The sequence below is a fragment of the Rhagoletis pomonella genome, unplaced genomic scaffold, assembly GCF_013731165.1.
Source record: "Rhagoletis pomonella isolate Grant_MI unplaced genomic scaffold, Rhpom_1.0 Rhpom_scaffold_00023, whole genome shotgun sequence".
Taxonomy (NCBI): domain Eukaryota; kingdom Metazoa; phylum Arthropoda; class Insecta; order Diptera; family Tephritidae; genus Rhagoletis; species Rhagoletis pomonella.
In genome coordinates this window covers 458344-481193 of record NW_023458577.1, presented here as the reverse complement: position 1 = coordinate 481193, position 22850 = coordinate 458344, and the positions used below count along the sequence as shown (strand labels likewise).

Genomic DNA, 22850 nt, shown 5'->3' with positions numbered 1-22850 from the left:
ACACCATTACATGATTTCAATTAACGCGAAATAGAGTTTATGCACTTAGTTTTTACTCAGATCGATGAAATGATTTCGTGAATTGGACTACGCATACATGTGATACTTATGCTTTTAATTTATAACGTAATTTTATGTTTTTATACTCTTGCTACCACATGAATATATGAAGTCGTGATAAGAATATATGAATTCGCCTTGTAAGATAGAAAGCGAGTAAGAATAAATGCCGAACAAAGGAATTTGCCTTCTTTCAACTTAAATAAATGCATTTTGCAAACAAAAGTGTGTACGTTACTTAGTGCCTTGGTAATGGCGAATTCGTAAGGATCTATTGATTGCATTATAAATATTTTCATTTATTTGTTAAACATACAATTACTTCCATTACAACCCGGTCCTACCGGAAAATGAATAAATAAATTATATGTATATCTGAAAATTAATAAGATGAAATTAAATTTTCTAACCAAACCTATGTATGTAAGTCAATCGCCTAATGGTTTGCCGAACCGCAAACATATGTTTACACATCCAATTTCGTGAGTAGGTACCTGGTACTCACACCTTTTTTAAGAAGTTTCACTTCTATCATGTGTACGGTGTTACACACGCATTTTTTTTTAATGATTGGATTTGTTCGAAACCCTGCACTCGAGAGTTTTTGGGGTCGCCGATTACGAATCTAAAGTCAATTTTTTTTAAATCAAAATGGCGGATCCAATACGGCGATCAAATTAAAAAAAAAAAATACTAAAATTAAAACGTTGATACTGAACGATTTACGCACTGTCATGGGTTGGAACTTGTTACCAGGGGGTTTCTGGGGTTGCTAATTAGGAATCTGAAGTCAGTTGTTCGAAATTCAAAATGGCGGATCCAACATGGCGCCCAACTTTAGAAAATGATTGGATTTGTTTGAAACTCTTAACCGCCATTTTGAATTTTGAAAATCTGACAGATTCGTAATCAGCAACCCCAGAAACCTACTGGAAACGTGTTTTAACCCTTGACAATGTTTAAAACATTCAGTATCAACGTTTTTGATCGCCATATTGGATCCGCCATTTTGAATTCAAAGAAATTGACTTCAGATTCGTAATCGGCGACCACAAAAACTCTCGAGTGCCGGGTTTCCATTCCCACGACAGCCGGTTCTACGTACCGGAATGACTCGGGTTTTACCCGACCAAGGGCTGTTGTTTCGGCGATCTAACCCCGTTTTGGTCGGCGAAGTATCTCAGAAGTTGTCCGTCCATAGGGCTACATTCACTACGTATTCTTCTACTCAGGGCTGGCATCGAGTCAAACCCAGGGCCAGAAACCTACACCTGCTGTGTATGCCGGAGACGATTACACCACAACTCCACCTCAGTCAAGTGTAATGCCTGCGAGGGGTGGAGTCACCTCAGAGTCTGCTCGGGACTACGGACACATCGACAGTGGACCACGTCGTACGTGATCCCCTGTTGCTCAAACAGAGCAGCCTCCACGGCTAACCTCAGTCCGCCCGAGCAGCCTCACACAGTCACCACAACACAACAACACAATAACACCACAGACCATACCACAGCCACGACAGACCACATAACACACACAACCGCACCACCGCCCACACGCCGCCGCCAACTACTCCTGGTCCCCCCTACAATCTGCACGGTATGTCACTTACACCCCACATCACGACACGTCTCCCGAACCACATGAAGCTCCTTCAATTTAACTGCAACGGGCTACAGAGCAAGATTGAGGAGATAACCGTCTCCATGTGTCGGCATGGTATATTGATAGCTGCGGTCCAAGGGACGAAGTTGCACAGCAATTCAACTTTGTTGAATTGCGCCGGGTACAACGTGCACCGTCGAGATCGCGAGCGAGATAATGGTGGTGGCTTAGCGTTCATCACGCACCACACCGTGCAGTACCGTCTAATCGAAGCAGACATCGACCGCAGGGATACTACCCTAGAATGTCAGAGCATCGCTATCCGGTCAGGCGATGTTGAGCTCGAAATATTTAACATATACATACCCCCTGTCACCTGTTGCCCGGCAGGATATCACCCTGATATAGGTGCGCTCCTCAGAGGTGAAAACCGTATGGTAGTAGGTGACTTTAATGCGCACCACGATCTTTGGCACTCAAGCCTGTCAAACGATCGTAGGGGAACAGACTTGGCTGAGCAGATAGACGATTCGACATTCTGCACAATGAACGACAAAGCCAAGCGTCGAGTGACCAGAAGGCTGCACAAACTGCCAACAACCTGTGCCCCCCTTGCTTTCACTTGTGGTGAAGTTCAGGTGGCCATCGGGAAGGCGAAAGCCTCCAAAGCCATGGGTCCCGACGGAATATGCATGCTGATGCTGCAAAATTTGGGTCCTGCGGGGGTAGCGTACCTAACGGAGGTCCTCAACTTGTCCATGGCCACTCCCATCATCCCAGACATCTGGAAGGTGGGGAGAGTGGTCCCACTGCTCAAACCGGGGAAACCTGCCAACAAAGGAGATTCTTATCGTCAGATAACACTCCTTTCCCCGGTAGCGAAGACACTCGAGGCCTTGCTACTCCCGTACTTCACAAACCACTTTACCCCAGCGAAGCATCAGCATGGTTTCCGTAAAGTGCACAGTACAACAACAGCACTTAACGCCATAAACACTCAGATAACTCGTGGCCTTAACCGAAACCGTCCCTGTGAGAGAACGATTCTAGTAGCGTTGGACTTGTCAAAGGCGTTTGACACCGTCTGCCATTCCACGCTGCTAGAAGATATAGAGGTCTCCTCTCTCCCGCAGAGGCTCAAACGGTGGTCGGCAAATTATCTGAGTGGTCGACACTCGTAGGTAATGTTTAGAGACAAAACGAGTAAACAGAGAAAAATAAAACAGGGGGTTCCCAAGGGTGGTGTCCTTTCCCCGCTACTGTTTAACTTTTACATTTCAAAGCTCCCTCAACCACCAGAGGGAGTCTCGCTTGTCTCTTATGCCGACGATTGCTCGATCATGGCGACTGGGAATGGAATTGATGACCTGTGTTCGAAAGTAAACGGGTATCTCTCCGAACTTTCTCGCTTTTTCACTGCAAAGTGTCTAGCCCTCTCCCCTACGAAATCCTCCGCGACCCTGTTCACAACCTGGACGAAGGAGGTCAGGCTACCGCTGGGGATTCACGTCGATGACACACCAATTCCGACGGTGAATAACCCCAAAATACTCGGAGTAACATTCGACAGCCTGCTCTCCTTCTCTGCGCACGCAACCGCTATTGTCAATAAAGTACAGAGCCGCAACAAGGTCCTCAAGTCGCTAGCCGGCAGTACTTGGGGCAAAGACAAAGAAACGTTGCTGGCAACATACAAAGCAATAGGCCGGCCGGTTTTGAACTACGCAGTACCAGTGTGGTCGCCGGGGACTAGTAGGACGCAGTGGACGAAGCTACAGACTGTACAGAACACCGCACTCAGGACAGCGACAGGATGCCTCCTGATGTCGCCCGAACACCATCTACACGGCGAGGCGCAAATGCTCCCCGTAAAGGAGCACAATGTAATGCTCTGCAAGCAGTTCCTGATCGGGAACCACAGAAGTGGCCACCCAAGCAGACAGCTGCTTGCAGAGGAGCCCTCGCCTAGGCACGTCAGGAGGCATCGATATGAACTGACGGACGAAGTCCAGAGGTTCATCAAGCAACCTCTGGACCCGACAGCTTACCGACAGGCCCTGAGCGGCATTCACAGGGACTCAGTCTCGAGTTATGTAGACTCTAGACCTGTGAATGCCGTTATAGGCATACCACCCCCGGACATAGACGAGACGGAGCTTCATCTGCCTCGGGAGACTCGCACAACGCTTGCACAACTTCGCTCCGGCTACTGCAGCAGGTTAAACTCCTACCTGAGTAGATTGAATGAGGATGTGCCGAATGAGTGTCCGGCATGCGGAGAGACCCCACATGACTCGAAACATCTCTTCGCATGCCCGGAAAACCCGACAACCCTAACGGCCTTGTCCCTGTGGACAAACCCCAAAGAAGCTGCACGCTTCCTAGGGTTGCCGTTAGTGGAACTTGACGACAACGACTGAGATACCAACCGTCCTGGGCGGCGTTGTTGTAGCCGCTACAACAACAACAACAACAGTGCCGGGTTTCGAACAAATCCAATCATTTTTTAAAAAACGGACCGCCATTTTGGATCCGCCATTTTGAATTTCGAAAAACTGACTTCAGATTCCCAATTAGCAACCCCAGAAATTCCCTGGTAACCAGTTCCAACCCATGACAATGCGTAAATCGTTCAGTATCAACGATTTAATTTTACTAGTCTCTTTTCGAGAGCATATTTTCGGGCACTAGGCCCATTCTAACTGCCCAAGACAGGTATGTAATTAAGGGAAAGTTCCCCAATAATACCAGAGTAATTATATGTAAAAATCACATTTTTAGCTTTAACATGTCAAGAAAGTAAAAAAATTGAGAACAGTAGCGTTTTTATAAAAAACCGACCAGCGCGACCTCTAAGAAAACTTTTTTTAGAATTAAAAAAACACGTTTCTTTTTTTTCACAAATAACAACAATTTGAGGTAGCGTTTATGAATTTCCAAAAAATTTTTTTTTTAACCACTCTAGTGATTACATTGTTTAAAGCAAGCACTGGCATCATTAATAAAAATTAAGAAGAGTAACGGACCTAATATGCTGCCTTGGGGAACACCCGAAGTAGCAACATATGCATGCGATTTTACACCATCCACTGATACAAAGTTCACTCTGTTGACTAGATAAGATCTGAGCCAATCCAAAAACTTCGAGTGAAAACCAAATGAGCGTAACTTACACAATAATAACCTATGACAAACTCTGTCAGACGCTTTCGATATATCGGTATATTTGGTATCTACCTGGCAACCATCGACAAAAGAAGAGATGCAGTAATTTGAGAAAACTGCTAGGTTGGTAACAGTTGAGCGTCCGGGGATGAAACCGTGCTGGGAAATAGATATAAACGGCTTAATTGCAAAGGTCATTTTAGTACTAACAGCTTTTTCAAACAATTTGGCAAAGTTAGCGAGTTTAAAAATAGGCCTGTAGTTGGAAGTTTGGCATTTATCGCCTGCTTTAAAGACAGGAGTAACAAAGGCTAACTTCCATTCATCCAAAAAAATAGCCAGTTTGAGAGACATGTTAAGCAAAAGTGTTAGTGGTTCAGCAATCGAAGTAGTGCATTGTTTGAGGAAAAATGCAGAAATTCCATGAGCACCAGCCTGCTTCGAATTACTAAGCTCCCTAATCGAGCAAGATACATCCTCCTCGGGTAATTCCAAACCTCCAAAATCCAACGAGGGAGAAATCCCAATATCTCCTAATTCCCCAAACGATGAGAGATCAAAAACAAAATTTGATTTGAAAAAGCTAGCAAACCAGTTAGCAGTCTCAAAGGGTGATTTAGACGTCATTCCATTGAAAGACATAGACGACGGAATAAGTGAAGAAGAACGTTTCGAGTTAATAAAATTCCAAAACGCTTAGCAACCTTATTTACACGAATATTTCACCGGTGCGGAAGTCAGACAGTGTTAAAGGCCTGTATAGAATTGTAGCTAACGTCGAAAAGCTGCCTTTATTATAATGCAGCATTCGCAGCATACGATTGCGAATGACTCACTAGCGCCGAGCCGTTGAAGAACTATTGGCAAATAAACGTGAAAGAAGCCGTTCCGATGCTTGAAAGTCAATATTCTTTTTAAGTCTCATCTAAAAATTCCTTGCGGTTTAAAAATATAGGGAATGGTGCATTATACAAAAGCCAGCCTCCCTCTATACGCTACTATTCCATACGAACAAAAATATATTCAACTATAAAGAAAGTTGATTATATTAATTAAGGTCTAAGATAAGTTTGTAAATCTTATCAGTGTTCTATGTGATAACCAAAAATCAATCTTCTCATTTTCGTTGTTGGTGTTTCCGACAGGGTAGGAGTTCGAACGAAAAATTACACTGAAGATGGCACAACGCCGAAACCGGTTTGTCTCCAAACCAAATTTGACAAGGGATGACGGAAAATCGTTCCACATTACATCAAAAATCAATCTCCTAGCCAATTAGAACTTTTTCTTTAAGAGAAAAATATATATAGTGCAAATACTCAATACTTGCTTTGGCATCACTCTTTGAGCATGGATGCGCTCAGCGCACTGTTGCCAACGTCATGCATTTTGCACTAAATTTACTGCTTTTCGGAAATCAAAAAGCCAACATAATTAAAATTCAATGCTTGGTGCGTTATTTAGTGATGCTTTTTTTAATTTAAGCACACCGACGGCATAAGTACATATTTATGTATACACTATACACTTACATTCTACATTAAGATGGAATTCATTTACTGAATGGAATGGATGCGTATGGATATACATTTTTTACTGAATCAAAAAAAAAATATAAAACACGATAATAAAAACTTGGCGCTTTTCTTTTGGAAATTTCGCTTTTTCTGGTGTGCTGATGCCACACTGCCTCAGTTGTCGCAAAAGTACACATACATACACGCATTTTTACTTGAAAAGTGTGTAGTGGTTAATATGTATACGTTGCCATCTCCGTACAGCTCACTTCACCTCGCCTAGCCCGCTCGCGTGCTCGCAGTTTGCCCGCAACGTCGACTACGTGCACCTCTGCTGTGCATCCCTACTTTATACCAATCGATGCAAAAACTTTGGAATGTAGAGAAATTTCTGTGTCTACTGTTTGTGATGTGCATAAAATTTTATTAACAGGCTTACAAATCATCTTTTAGAATGCGCATTTTTAGAAATAGGGATTTATGTATTAGTCTGTGCGTTAACGGATTTGCTCAACAGAAAATGCATCAGATGTATGCGTACCAGTACAGTATCTTTGTAATTCCAGCTTTTAGCGACCTATAGATAGCATTTTCAGTTTTATTTGACTTTAGGACTATTTGGATCTGCGTATTTTTTGAGCATATATACTTAAGATAAAACCAAATCGTAAAATTTGAAATTTTTATGCGTATGAGTATTTTTTATGATTCCTCCTAAACCGCAATAGTCTCCATTTTTCTCTTCGGAATTCAGCATGCAAGGTTTTAATGTGCCTACCATATTTTTTTTAATTTCTGCTAGGCGGAGAACATTGTTAAAAACTAATTTTCCTTTAAAAGGATATATCAAAAAACTATAAAAAATCGTTTCGTACAAAGTGTATATAATAATAATAGTAAGTAACAGTTTTACGCCGACTCCGAACGGCGATTGTATTTTTATGAGAAGCTGTTTTTCATGGCAGAAATGCACTCGGAGGTTTGCCATTGCCGACCGCTGTTAAGAAACGAAAATGTTTTCTATATTTTTTTGCGATGTTGCTTTGACCAGGGGTTGAACCCAGGCGCTGCGGAGTGGAAGCGCGCACTGCCTACCACTACACCACAGTGGCCGAATTTTATATAATTATACTAAAATATCGTCAATTATCTTTCATTTGTGGTATTTTTGTTCGATTTATTTATACCGTCGAAGAACAATGAATTTTTGAAAAAAAAAATGTATCTTAAGCTTTTTTTGCGAATAACTTATGCAAACATTTTACTTTTGCTAAAACATTCAGAAGACAAATTTTTCACTCTGACAGCTATCGATTGAGACACAAATCATCAAAGTATATGAACAAAATTTTTCGTTCCCACGACAGTCGGGTCTACGTAACCGGAACGACCCAGATTTATATTTGGCCAAGGACTGTCACTCCAGCAACACTCCCCAAAAACTCTTTGGGGAGCTTGTATGCTGCTACAACAACAACCAAACTTTTTTTGTGTGTTGATTTCAAAAATTCTGACCTAATATTTAATGATAATTATAATTATTTTACCTAAAAAAAAAAAAGAAAACACTGTTATAATGGCATACATTTAACTTTAAGTTTGATTAACTGTTAAACCAGTAGGAAAAAATTATACAAGATATTTTTTGTAGAGCATCTAATTTCCTACAAAAATATGTATCGTATTTTTTATTTCGATAATTCATAGCCGAGAAAACAAATTCCAAACTTCAAAAATAGAAATCCGCGATGCGCGACTTTTTAAACTTAGTATTAAGGGTTGCGATTTTTGCACATCCCCCCGGAGGTATTGAAGAGGGGGCTATTAAGAAAAAAGTTAGTCGATTTTTTTTGAATCAGTCGAGTACACAATCACCCGACGTGGGCGAGACAGAGCGTCGTCTGCCTCGGGAGACTCGGACAACAATAGCCAAACTTCGCTCTGGCTACTGCAGCAGATTATACTCGTATCTGAGTATATTAAACGCTGATGTGCACAATGAGTGCCCGGCATGCGGTGACTCACGGCACCTCTTCGCATGCCCCGAAACCCCACCCAGCTAACGCCCCTGTCCCTATGGACAGACCCAGTGGAAGTTGCATACTTACTCGGCTTGATGGACAAAACGATTCGAGTGAAAGCAGAAGCCGCTACAACAACAACATTTTTCTTTGCATTTTGTTATTCAAAGGTTTTAAAAAATAGACTTGGCCCTTTGAGTTAATGAATGTAAGAGGCCGTTAACCTGGCATTATCGATTTTTTCCTAAATTTCTTTAATGCGCCGTAAACTCGATAAAATAAATACGTCTATAGTTATGCTCCGCAGTGTATGGTATATGCTTATAGCTAGGTTTTTAAAAAAGAGTTTGCAAAAGGGACGTGGTACATACCAAAGCTTGAAATTTTTAATCAACTATAACTTCGAAACCGTTAGTCACGTGACTTTGAAATTTGGTGTGAAGGCATATCTTTGGTAGGTGCTTATAGTAAAGTTTATACAAATGAGTTTATAAAAAGGGCGTGGCACACCCCATAAATGTATACAAATGAGTTACCGACAGATGGCGCTGGAGTCGTGATATTTATAAAATCCATCTGTATCGTAAGACCTGTTTTAGCGGGTATTAACTTTATGATAAGAACTGATTCTGCAAAAAAATTTCCGGAAACATATATGGTGCTGGAAGCCATATCTTGAGATACCACCCTACGAAGAAGAAAGGACATGGGTAGAATATCAATGACGACGTTTGGCAAGCTTTTAGAAAAAGGTTATGCACGCTTGACAAACCTTGCAATACTTGCATGTATCTTACATCTCACATGTGAAAAAAAGAGCTCAAAGCACCGAAAGCGATCAGCGCTATTATCCATTCCCACGACAGCCGGTTCTACGTACCGGAATGACTCGGGTTTTACCCGACCAAGGGCTGTTGTTTCGGCGATCTAACCCCGTTTAGGTCGGCGAAATCCATCAAACGTTGCTCGACCCTAGGGCTACACCTTCTCCGCACCCTTCTGCTCAGGGCTGGCATAGAGTCAATCCCAGGGCCAGAAATCTACACCTGCTGCGTATGCCAGAGACGACTGCATACAAACTCCACTTCGATCAGGTGCAATGCCTGTGACGGGTGGAGTCACCTTCGTAACTGCTCGGGCCTGCGTACGCACCGGCAATGGACCACGTCGTTCGTGGCCCTATGCTGTGCGAACCGGACCGCCTCCACGGCAAACCACCACCCGCCTGGGCAGCACACAATCAACACACCCAACACACCCACACCCCAACACAACACAGCAATAGACACACAAACAAACACAATAGCACCCACACACCGCCGCCGGCAACTCCTAGTCCCTCCGACAATCTGCTCTGTCTGTCAGTCAAGAATATACCGTAACGTGACATCAGTCAAGTGCAACTCTTGCCTCGGCTGGTGCCACTTTAGGGCGTGCTCAGGACTTCGCAACACACGAGATTGGACGAGCGACTATGTGGGCCCCTGCTGTGCATCCCTCCCCCGCGACGCCGCCAACCACCACCACAAGGCAGCACCCCCTTCTGCAGCACGTACAGCAGGGGGCCGGCAGGCAACACAACTCCTTAACACCACAAATCACAATCGGTCTCCCAAGGCACACAAAGGTGCTACAATTTAACTGTAACGGACTCCAGAGCAAGATCGAGGAGATAACTGTCTTTATGGGAAGGCAAGGAATATTAATAGCTGCGGTCCAAGAGACGAAGTTGCACGGCAATTCAACCCTGTTGAATTGCGCCGGATACAACGTGCACCGTCGAGATCGCGAGCGAGATAATGGTGGAGGTTTAGCGTTCATCACGCACCACACCGTGCAGTATCGTCTCATTGAAGCAGACATCGACCGCAGGGATACCATCCTAGAATGTCAGGGTATTGCTATCCGGTCAGGCGATGTTGAGCTCGAAATATTTAACGTATACATACCCCCTGTCACCAGCTGCCCGGCAAGATATCACCCTGAAATAGGTGCGCTACTCAGAGGTGAAAACCGTATGGTAGTTGGTGACTTTAACGCGCACCACGATCTCTGGCACTCGAGCCTGTCAAATGATCGTGGGGGAATACATCTGACTGAGCAGATAGACGATTCGACATTCTGCACAATGAACGACGACGCACCCACCAGGATTATGGGCTGCTGCTGCTGGTCTGATAAACAGCGTATCATGGCGACCTATGCTGACTCTAACATCAGACCATCTGCCCATAGTCATCTCGATTGATAAACCTGACGACTTTGCTTCCGTGGATCACCGGACCTATATCACCTTTTCCAAAGCGGACTGGAAAGGCTTCACGGATGTTACTGAGGGCGCCTTCACTGCACTACCCATACCAACCGACGTTCATGTAGGTGAGCGTAAGTTCCGCAGGGTTGTCACCGCTGCTGCAGCTCGCTTCATTCCAGCAGGATGTATTAAGGATCCACGTCCGAATTTTCCTGCCGAAGCGGCTGTTCTAGCTGATGAGCGCGACAACCTTCGTCAGGCCGATCCCGGAGATCCCCGTATTAGGGATCTCAATTCGGAGATTCGGCAACTTGTGAACGTACATAAGCGGAAGAAATGGGAAGAGCATCTGAAGACCTGCAACTTCGCCTCTGGTGTGAGCAAGCTTTGGTCAACCGTGAGGTGGTTGTCCAACCCGACGAAGCGCGACGACAGAGTCGAGATAGACTTTGGTGACCACGCTTCCTCGGACTCGGAGAGATGCGCGAGCTATTTTAGCCGGCAGTTCATTCTGCATCCTCCGGTGGATAAAGACAAACGTCGAGTGACCAGAAGGCTGCACAAAATGCCAAAACCTAGTGCGCCTATTGTTTTCACCAGCGGTGAGGTAAGGGTAGCCATTGGGAAGGTGAAAGCCTCCAAAGCCATTGGACCCGACGGAATATGCATGTTGATGCTGAAAAATTTGGGTCCTGCGGCAGTAGCGCACCTAACGGAGGTCCTCAACCTGTCTATGGCCACTCTCGTCATTCCAGACATCTGGAAAATGGGGAGAGTGGTCCCACTGCTCAAACCGGGGAAACCAGCCAACAAAGGAGAGTCTTATCGCCCGATAACTCTCCTTTCACCGGTAGCGAAGACACTCGAGGCCCTGCTACTCCCGTACTTCACGAACCACCTGACCCCAGCGAAGCATCAACATGGGTTCCGTAAAGTGCATAGTACAACAACAGCACTTAACGCCATAAACACTCAGATAACTCGTGGCCTAAACCGAAACCGCCCCTGTGAGAGAACTATTCTAGTAGCGTTGGACCTGTCCAAGGCGTTCGACACTGTCAGTCATTCAACGCTACCAGAAGATATAGAGGCCTCCTCACTCCCACAGGGACTCAAACGGTGGTCGGCGAATTACCTGAGTGGTCGACACTCGTCAGTAATCTTCAGAGACAAAACCAGCAAGCCACGTAAAATTAAACAGGGGGTACCACAGGGTGGTGTCCTGTCCCCGCTACTGTTTAATTATGACATATCAAAGCTTCCTCAGCCACCAGAGGGTGTTAATATAGTTTCATATGCTGACGATTGTTCGATCATGGCGTCTGGGAATGGAATTGATGACTTGTGCTCAAAAGTACCGAACTTTCCGCTTCTTCACTGCAAGGAGCCTAGCCCTATCCCCTGCGAAATCCTCGGCAACCCTTTTCACCACCTGGACGAAGGAGGTCAGACTGCCACTGGGTATTCACGTCGATGACGTAACAATACCGACGGTGAGTAACCCGAAAATCCTCGGAGTTACCTTCGATAGTCTGCTCTCCTTCTCGGCGCATACAACCGCAATTGTCAACAAAGTACAGAGCCGCAACAATGTTCTCAAGTCGCGGGCCGGCAGCACTTGGGGCAAAGATAAAGAAACGTTGTTGGCAACATACAAGGCAATTGGCCGGCCGGTTCTGAACTATGGTCGCCGGGGGACTAGCAGGACGCAGTGGATGAAGCTGCAGACCTGCCAAAACACGGCATTACGAACCGCGACAGGATGCCTCCTGATGTCGCCTCTACATCACCTTCACGACGAGGCCCAGATGCTCCCGGTAAAGGAGCATAACATGATGCTCTGCAAGCAGTTCCTCGCTGGGAGCTGCAGACGTTGCCATCCCAGCGGGCAACTGCTCGCGGAAGAGCCCTCGCCACGGCACGTCAGGAGGAATCTTTACGAACTGACAGACGAAGTCCAGAGGTATATTAAACAACCTCTGGACCCGACAACCTACCGACAGGCCCTCAACGGCATTCACAGGAATCAGTCTCAAGTTATGTAGACTCCCGCCCTGTGAATGCCGTTCTAGGCACACAACCACCGGACGTGGACGGGACAGAACTTTGTCTGCCTCGGGAGACCCGCACAACAATAGCCCAACTTCGCTCTGGCTATTGCAGCAGGCTCAACAGCTACCTGAGTAGAATCAACGAGGATGTGCACAACCAATGCCCGGCATGTGGAGAGTCGCCACATGACTCCCGGCACCTCTTCACATGCCCTGAGAATCCCACTCAGGTAACGCCCCTGTCCCTATGGACAGCCCCTCTGGAAGTAGCACACTTCCTGGGCCTCCCCCTAGCTGAAATATACGACAACGATGATGGATGAACCGTCCCGAACGGGGCTTAGTAGCCGCTACAACAACAACAACAACAGCGCTATTATCTCATTCCTACGACAGCCGGTTCTACGTACCGGAATGACTCGGGTTTTACCCGACCAAGGGCTGTTGTTTCGGCGATCTAACCCCGTTTGGTCGGCGAAGTATCTCAGAAGTTGCTCGTCCATTGGGCTACATTCGCTACGTATTCTTTTACTCAGGGCTGGCATCGAGTCAAACCCAGGGCCAGAAATCTACACCTGCTGTGTATGCCAGAGACGACTCCTACTCCCTCTCTCATAAAGATTTGAAGTCCATCCAACAACCATAATAAAACCAGCAGGCAAAAATGTAAATTAAGGCCAATGTTACAGTTTTGCACTCACTCTCAGTTTTGCATTTTAGTTATCTTTTACTTAGTTGGAAGTCAGATTACTTTTTTCTGTATTGTAATTTATTCAAAAAGTGATTACCAGTAAAAAATATCGTTTATCAGGAAACATCAAATAATAGATTTACTGCGGAAACGCGGGACCGTAGGAAAAGTGGCAAAAAATTGTGGAGCTCGCAACATGAAAATGTTAAGACTGAGAAAAAATATAGCCTAAAATGTTATTAAGGAGAAAGGAAGTCTGCCAAAAAATATTACGGTCCGATATCTTGTGAACTTAGTAGCAGTAGCGCTGCAGCCACTATTACAGAAGCGCTTAAGGTATTAAAATTGAATTCAAATCAGTAGAGAGCGAGGCGAAGAATTGTCAAATTGAACGCAAAGGCATAATAAAAGATTTTGATCAAAATACATGTCGCACGGGTCGCACGAAAACCAGACCGTTGCCTATTGGGATATGTTAGCCCTTACAGAATGCAATAAAAAAAACACATTTTTAAGATTTAATTGAAGGTTAGTTGGTCTGACACGACTAAATTAATCGCTTTCAAACAGATGGCCGGGCATGGTATTGGATCAAAGACCCAAATTAAGCCTAAGCGCATCATGTAAGGCAAGCTGTGAATCTCAGTGGTTGGTCAATAATAGTTTAGGGTTGTATTTCAAAAATATTGTTGGTGCGGTAGTACGCATTATGCGTGAAGAACAGTATCTCTTCATATTTCAACAAAATTTGCAAGATGTAGTCGAAAAATGAGAGTTTCTGCTGAAAAATCACCCAAAACATACTGCATATGTTCGCTAAGACTGGATGCAACAGCAAAAATTTACATTTTTGTCTGCTGGCTTTATTATTGTTGTTGGATTGACTTCAAATCTTTATGAGAGAGGGAGTAGGGGTGTACCAATAAGAATATACAACAAAAGTATGAATGTCGTTAGTACTTGGAAAGGTAGCGGTGGCTGAAATAAAAAGTGTTACACTATGTTACAGTTTTGCTCGTCACTGTATAACGGACCCACGTCCAAACTTTCCTGCCGAAGCGGCTGTTCTAGCCGATGAGCGTGATAGCCTTCGTCAGGCCGATCCCGGATATCCCCGTATCAGGGATCTCAACGCGGAGATTCGGCAACTAGTAAACGTACATAAGCGGAAGAAGTGGGAAGAGCATCTGAAGACCTGTAACTTCCCCTCTGGTGTGAGTAAGCTTTGGTCAACCGTGAGGTCACTGTCCAATCCGACGAAGCACGATGACAGAGTCGAAATTTCTTTCGGCAACCATGCTTCGTCGGACCCGGAGCGATGCGCGAGCTAATTTAGCCGGCAGTTGTGGACAAAGCCAAGCGTCGAGTGACCAGAAGGCTGCACAAACTGCCAACAACCTGTGCCCCCCTTGCTTTCACTTGCGGTGAAGTTCAGGTGGCCATCGGGAAGGCGAAAGGCTCCAAAGCCATGGGTCCCGACGGAATATGCATGCTGATGCTGCAAAATTTAGGTCCTGCGGGGGTAGCATACCTAACGGAGGTCCTCAATTTATCTATGGCCACTCTCATCATCCCAGACATCTGGAAGGTGGGGAGAGTGGTCCCACTGCTCAAACCGGGAAACCTGCCAACAAAGGAGATTCTTATCGGCCGATAACACTCCTTTCCCCGGTAGCGAAGACACTCGAGGCCCTGCTGCTCCCGTATTTCACAAACCACTTGACCCCAGCGAAGCATCAGTATGGTTTCCGTAAAGTGCACAGTACAACAACAGCACTTAACGCCATAAATATTCAGATAACTCGTGGCCTTAACCGAAACCGTCCCTGTGAGAGAACGATTCTAGTAGCGTTGGACTTGTCAAAGGCGTTTGACACCGTCTGCCATTCCACGCTACTAGAAGATATAGAGGCTTCCTCTCTCCCACAGAGGCTGAAACGGTGGTCGGCAAATTACCTAAGTGGTTGTTGTTGTTGTTGTAGCAGCATACAAATTCCCCAAAGAGTTTTTGGGGAGTGTTGCTGGAGTGACAGTCCTTGGCCAGATATAAATCTGGGTCGTTCCGGTTACGTAGACCCGACTGTCGTGGGAACGCACCTAAGTGGTCGACACTCGTCGGTAATGTTAAGAGACAAACCGAGTAAACTTAGAAAAATAAGACAGGGGGTTCCACAGGGTGGTGTCCTTTCCCCGCTACTGTTTAACTTTTACATTTCAAAGCTCCCTCAACCACCAGAGGGAGTCTCGATTGTCTCTTACGCCGACGATTGCTCGATCATGGCGACTGGGAATGGAATTGATGACCTGTGTTCGAAAGTAAACGGGTATCTCTCCGAACTTTCTCGCTTCTTCAACGCAAAGTGTCTAGCCCCCTCCCCTACGAAATCCTCTGCGAACCTGTTCACAACCTGGACGAAGGTCAGGCTACCGCTGGGAATTCACGTCGATGACACACCAATTCCGCCGGTGAATAATCCCAAAATACTCCGAGTAACATTCGACAGCCTGCTCTCCTTCTCTGCGCACGCAACCGCTCTTGGCAATAAAGTACAGAGTCGCAACAAGGTCCTCAAGTCGCTAGCCAGCAGTACTTGGGGTAAAGACAAAGAAACGTTGCTTGCAACATACAAGGCAATAGGCCGGCCGGTTTTAAACTACGCAGCGCCAGTGTGGTCGCCGGGGACTATTAGGACGCAGTGGACGAAGCTACAGACTGGACAGAACACCGCTCTCAGGACAGCGACAGGATGCCTCCTGATGTCGCCCGAACATCACCTGCACAACGAGGCACAAATGCTTCCCATAAAGGAGCACAACATAATCCTCTGCAAGCAGTTCCTGATCGGGAGCCACAGAAGTGGCCACCCATACAGACAGCTGCTTGCAGAGGAGCCCTCGCCTAGGCACGTCAGGAGGCATCTATATGCACTGACGGACGAAGTCCAGAGGTTGACCAGGCAGGGAGTCAGTCTCGAGTTATGTAGACTCTAGACCTGTGAATGCCGTTCTAGGAATACCGCCACTGGACATAGACGAGACGGAGCTTCATCTGCCTCGGGAGACACGAACGACAATATCCCAACTCCGCTCTGGCTACTGCAGCAGGTTAAACTCCTACCTGATTGAATGAGAATGTGCCAAATGAGTGTCCGGCATGCGGAGAGACCCCACATGACTCGAAACATCTCTTCGCATGCCCGGAAAACACGGAAAACCTAAACTAATAATTGTTCAACGTAAAAGTTCTTATCAGGTGCTGCGAAGCAAGCTGGGCATTTGATAGTTTATTAATGATTTACTAACCGAAAATTACATAGTTTAAAAGTTTACACCCTTCACTACAAGTGCGTGTAAAAATTTTACGGATCTGGTCATACATTTGGACGCAATAGGCCGAAATTAATGGGCAAATAACTAAACCGTACTCCAGGCCCTTAATACCGAACGATTACTGTCATAATATCACTTTATTTCTAAGCTTAAATAACTAATAAAATTTGTTGCAAATATCAATATATGCATTAAATTGGGGAAAATTTTCCAAAACGGATCCAGGCTTTGGAAAAAACAAAATATCAGGGAGTATAGAGGAGCTTTTTCAGATTCTAAATCTGAAGACCCCACCCTCCGGAGGCTTATAGTTTTTAAGTAATTCGCATTTAAAGTTGCAAAAAATACCGAATTCAACCTCACTTTTTTCCTTGTACACCAATTGAACTGAAATGCCGGTGCTGCCATACATACTAAAAAATGCAAAAAAAAACACAAAACGGAAACAATGAAAAAATGCACATACGCCGCCGGCGAAAATTTTTAATTAAAAATTTTCATAATTTAGTCCCCTTTCAGACACGGCAAGTCTTGAAAGCAATTTTTTTCGCATTCTCTTTTGTGTTTTCTATTTGCTTCCACACGCGTCAACTTTAATTGAATTCAAGTCCTTGGTTCTTAAATGGGAAGCAACGAAAAGATCAAAAGAGACAAGAAAACTTGAAACGAATTGACGGTACGAAAGTATCTGTACTCTTCCCCTCTCTTCTCACCTCCTTCGCCAACGAACGAGCAGACTTGAAAGCAAGACTTGCCATGTCTGAAAGGGGACTTATCGCAGGATCAATTTTATAATAAAAAGCGCCGCGGTCGAAAAATTTTCATAAAAAATCGCGCGATTTTTTATTAAAAATTTTCATTATTTATCGAAGTATCGATTTTATAATAAAAAGCGCCGTAGGCGAAAATTTGTAATAAAAAATCGCGCGATTTTTTATTAAAAATTTTCATTATTTATCAAAGTATCGATTTTATAATAAAAAGCGCCGCAGTCGAAAATTTGTAATAAAAAATCGCGCGATTTTTTATTAAAAATTTTCATGATTTATCAAAGTATCGATTTTATAATAAAAAGCCCTTGGATCGAAATCGAAAATGATATGGTTTATAGTTGTATTTTATAGCTTCGAGAAGTATGGCAGCACACATTTGCTGTTACTGTCGGCCATTGTTATTTCTGTGTTTGTGAAAAGTGCAAAAACGAGTGAACGGATTTATAAACGCGTTTTAGTTAATTAATTGATGAATATATATATATATTAAAAGTATCAAATACGCACGTGAACATTGAAGATATTGTATATCAACCAAAATACAATTGATAAGTGGCATTTTGTACAAAAAGTTGGGGGTGGTAGTGAAGATTATTTAACAACAATCTGCTTAAATACTATTAGCAACTACTTTGTGAGAGTGATACATTCATGTAGAGAAAGCCTTCCCCAACATCCTGACCAAGTTTCATGACTAAATTCCATATACTTTCGCTGAAATCTCGATTGGTTCCGTTTTGGAAAGCCAACCCTTAAATTGTGTTAACTAAAGCAAAGATACTTGCAAAACGGTAATATAAAAACTTCTCAATTCTCATGCAAAATATATAACATTAGAACATACATGCAACCATGACAATGAAAGATATATGTATATATAACATTCGTAAATAATTCCAAGGCATCGCTACACTGAAGTCCAAAAGAATCAGAAATTTTCATATTTCTACAATTTTACAAGCATTCGCTTATGTATGCAAAAAACTTACATTTACGGTCAGCTGATCCTTTAAGAACTGCAAGTAGAAGTTCAAATCCGATTTAGGCATGAGTTCCTGACCCCAACAAGCAAGTTTTGCTAGAATACGCGATGACATGTTTACAATGAAACCGTCTTGACGATTTAATAAGTTAAGGAAAGGTCCCCAAACACACTCTTTATTTTGTTTTGCGTAATCATGGAAGAAATGAACACGCGAACGTTCTTCTTGCAGCATATCATCGATCATCACAAGTATATATTGTATCGTCTGATCTTTTGAAACATGGGCGAGCAGATTCAATAAAGTTTTCACCGCTTGCGCAGAATTTTTTTGAAGATAGGCAGCCTTGGCAGTGTCCAGTGCGCTTATTGCATTAAAGTCCTCTTGTGATATCATCTGAGACTGCATGTAAGATGCCCAGTTAATTGTCCTGGTACGTATATCAGCTGCCTGCTGTTGCAGCACTGAAGTGGCAGCTATCATATCTTAAAATTATTTTAATTTTTAATTATCGGTGATATTTGCATTTTGGAAAATGTACAAATGTTTCGCTAAAGAATAAGAATACTTACCAATATTATCTTCGGGCAAATTTATTAAATCTTTAACGTCTGCCATTTTTTTGCTTACTTAGATACAATTATGCACAGGAATATTCTAATAATTTTCAAGAAATGTCCGCAAAGTTATCACTTTTTTCGATGCTGCGATTAACTAAATATTCAGCTGACAAAAGTCACAAGACCAAGACAACAGAGATGCAATCAAATAGGAGTTTAGTATTTCTAAACAAAGATTTCTTTAGGGCTCCGTCACACGATCAAGTATCGCAATATTTATTGGCAGTGGATCATGCAATATTAGCTTCCCCACAAGAACAGTGATAGTCATTTGATTAATCATGTGTTCTCAATAGTGATGGAAATGTCCATCAAACACTCCCATCACGTTTTTAAGGCCAATATGCAAAAAATTAAAAAAAAAAATAAATGTATACATGTGATCTTTTCTCTTCTTTCTACATATGGCCTTATTTAATGGTATCTTTTTTTAACCAACGCAAAATTGGCAAATGAGTTAGTAAGATAAATTAGAATGTAATAATTTCTATCACCCAATTCTTGTAGGGTTGGTTCCACACTTTTTCCGGGATGATTCGGCAATTAGAGCTTAAAAATAAGTTGCTCTCTCACAAGTGTCAAATATGTGTCAAAACGTGCCACAATCAGCTGTCTGCTTGGGTGGCCACTTCTGTGGCTCCCGATCAGGAACTGCTTGCAGAGCATTATATTATGCTCCTTAACAGGGAGCATTTGCGCCTCGCCGTGCAGGTGGTGTTCAGGCGACATCAAGAGGCATCCCGTCGCTGTCCTAAGTGCCGTATTTTGTACCGTCTGTAGCTTCGTCCACTGCGTCCTGCTAGTCCCTGGCGACCACACTGGCGCTGCGTAGTTCAAAACCGGCCGGCCTATTGCCTTGTCTGTTGCCAGCAACGTTTCTTTGCCTTTGCCCCAAGTACTGCCGGCTAGCGACTTGAGGACCTTGTTGCGGCTCTGTACTTTATTGACAATAGCGGTTGAGTGCGCAGAGAAGGAGAGCAGGCTGTCGAATGTTACTCCGAGTATTTTGGGGTTATTCACCGTCGGAATTGGTGTGTCATCGACGTGAATCCCCGGTGGTAGCCTGACCTCCTTCGTCCAGGTTGTGAACAGGGTCGCGGAGGATTTCGTAGGGGAGAGGGCTAGACACTTTGCAGTGAAGAAGCGAGAAAGTTCGGAGAGATAGCCGTTTACTTTCGAACACAGTTCATGGGTCTTCATCTAAAGTGATAAAGGGATAAATTACTTAAAATTATAGGTTTATCCGCATGTTTTCATGAACGCACTTTCGTAAATAATTGCACAAACTTATTTATTATTTAACTCATCTGGCTAGTTACGTTTCATTTTATTGTGCTAATTTGCTTTTTATGTGTTCGTAGCAAAATCGACTTCTTGGCAGTCTGTCAGGGTTGAATTTTGCTAAAACGTATACGTTTAATCACCAAAATCTTTTGATAAAGTAATAACCTTTGGTTAAATAGATTTTCATACAAAGTTTGACAGTTGATTTATCTCTCTTTGGGGACCAATTGGTGAAAAACTGCGAAAAGGTTTATTACTGTATATACTGTGTTTCTGTTAAAAGTATTTCGCTGTTGTGGGCTGACTTCTCTTGAGTTTACTTTCGCCAGCTAACCACTCCGCTTTTTTAAGCATTTCTGAGGTGTTAGTAGTCAAAGGACAGTTGTTGTAGACCCTCGTGTCATGAACACTGCCTGAATATCCAAGTACCATGTGACGTATTCTTAATTTCTGGTCACAAACACCCTGAACTTTGAGAGTGTAAATATGTTTTCGCGAAAAATACGCTTTAGGATCCTGGAAAGGTTTTTCGGCAAGTTTAACTTCCGTTCCGTCCACATAGCCAATGCAATACGGTAGCTCGTGTAAGGTTTCAGCAATTAGAGTTTTACGGTCCTGATCGCCCGGCCAGTATAAAAATTGGTTTTTTAGCTTCAGAGTACTGTGGAATACTCCATCGGATGGGTACTAAAGGCAAATAAAATAAAATCCTAGAAGTGAAAACTTTATTGAAATGGTTTACCTACACCAAACAAACTTGCAATTCTTGTTATGGTTGCTTCTTTGCCGCTTACAAGAGCAGTCATTAAAAATTTCGTCGTATTTTATTAAATTAAGAATGAATTCAAATGTTTTCGGGCTGATTCGAACTATTTCGCGAAATCTATTTGCGGCCATCTTTAACTATGTTCACATTACCAACATAAAATACTTAGTTTCGTTTAAAATACCTCACTAAATTAAGTGCGTTCATACACGCGATTCTTTATTTGTCTTGACAGCTTTGTAGCAACGCTGTGTTATTGTTTATTTAACCAAAAGAGATCGCGAATGTGAGTGATTGCGTATATTTTTATATTCTGAGTTGTTTGTGGTAATTTTTTAGATTTTAGATGAGTGATCAAAAGAGAAAGCTTCTGGAAATATTTTACAAACTACCACGCGCAATTATTAAAAACAAAAACGTCCAAACACAATGACATATCAGTTATGGGACAATACTTTTTTCGATTATTATCGATAAAATTAGAGCCGACACAGATTTGTTCGTGATTTGGTTCTTGGTTTAAGATAAACTACGTACTTTCAACTTAATTTACTGAGAGACTTTACAAGGCGAAATTACTTAGTTTGTACTTAATTTATGCGTAAATTAAGATTGACCTCTAAATTACGCCAATGGGAACATAGTTTTTGGCAAAATGTCTTCTAAGAAACTTCGGGTCTTGGGCACAGAATGGTGAACAAAAAGATATACATACCCTAAAAGTTCAAATGCGCTGATTGCCAATGTTAACTCATCCCAAATTTTCTCTCTAGCTTTCGTTGGTTTTCTAAAATATACAGGAATGAGATATATGCTTAAGGATAAACACGAAATACAAACGATCAAATGTAACTTACCATCGTTTTTACCAAAAATTTCTAGCAACAACAAATCAAGCATGAATTTCTGTACAAATATTTATAAATTGCTTCTTTTCACTTACTTTCGGCATTTCGTTTTTTGTTGTCAAAAACTTCAAAGGTGACACAACTCAGCTGATCAATTAAAACTACACACATATTTCACGAGGTACGTTTATCTAACAGTGTGCGTAAACGCTTAATTTTCAGCGTTTCATAAATTTAAACGTTTATATGAATACCCTTATTGTTTACAACTGATTTGTTGATTCCGGGTACGAAAAGTGGTTTTTGCGTTCCTAACGCTCTGGGCACATTGGGCACAGGTTGACACAATTTTGACACTTATGAGACTTATTTTAACGCTCTAATTAGCGAAACAGCATGTGGAACAAACCTACTGTCAATAAATATTGATGGTGTAGCACTTTCGGTATAAGTTAAGAATCCGAACGTTGCAAAAACTAAAAAAAATATGTATGGACATCAATAGAGGTTTTTGAGACAAGTATAACAGTATTATTCTTTTGGGGCGGAAATGACAACTACGGTAGTTACGAAAGGTCAAAAGTCAAATACAGCGTTTTTTTTAATCCAAATATCTCCAAAACCATAGCACAGATTCAAAAAATGTTGATGTCATTCAGGAGAAAACATTTTACAAAACATTTTAAACAAACTCATTTTTCTTAAAAAATTATATAATTACGGTGACCATATCATCGATATTAATCTTTTTTTACGTGAATATTTATAAAAGTATAGTAAAACATATTATAATTGTAATAGCGAAAAGTGAAAATCTTTAAAAGATTATTTTATAGGCAAATTTTGAGTCGTTCAAAACGAAAACAATACCCTTCTTTTTTT

At 42.9% G+C, this 22850-nt stretch overlaps 2 protein-coding genes across 4 annotated transcripts in view; both read right to left on the bottom strand.

Annotated features, from left to right (window-relative positions):
- LOC118749622 (V-type proton ATPase subunit H) overlaps window positions 1-19189 on the bottom strand; it is a gene marked incomplete at its 3' end in the record, with an annotated part of 130577 nt that extends 111388 nt beyond the window's left edge. Inside the window, 2 exon segments of one of the 2 annotated variants that reach the window (XM_036484424.1) lie at window positions 18457-18935; window positions 19023-19189. In XM_036484424.1, the coding sequence (XP_036340317.1) occupies window positions 18457-18935; window positions 19023-19068 (525 nt within the window). 2 annotated transcript variants of the gene reach the window in all.
- A 1194-nt stretch (window positions 19190-20383) lies between these two features.
- Window positions 20384-21312, bottom strand: LOC118749615. Of its 2 annotated transcripts, none has more exons than XR_004994252.1 (2): window positions 21097-21312; window positions 20384-21041 (listed from the first exon to the last, which is right to left on the bottom strand). XR_004994252.1 is itself a non-coding variant. In XM_036484420.1 (2 exons), the coding sequence occupies exons 1-2, from the start codon at window positions 21158-21160 to the stop codon at window positions 20631-20633; spliced, it is 471 nt and encodes a 156-aa protein (XP_036340313.1). In that variant the 5' UTR covers window positions 21161-21312; the 3' UTR covers window positions 20384-20630. The 2 variants fall into 2 exon arrangements, 1 of the variants encoding a protein (XP_036340313.1); XM_036484420.1 differs by having other exon boundaries at window positions 21101-21312.
- Between the last annotated feature and the right edge of the window lie 1538 nt (window positions 21313-22850).

What these genes read in the sequence shown, in the direction of transcription:
- LOC118749615 (XM_036484420.1), bottom strand. Translation starts at nt 21,160, where the DNA reads ATGACTGCTCTTGTAAGCGGCAAAGAAGCAACCATAACAAGAATTGCA. An exon ending in GAATTGCAAGTTTGTTTGGT is followed by an intron (nt 21,042 to 21,100) that starts GTAGGTAAACCA and finishes ATTTGCCTTTAG; the next exon opens with TACCCATCCGATGGAGTATT.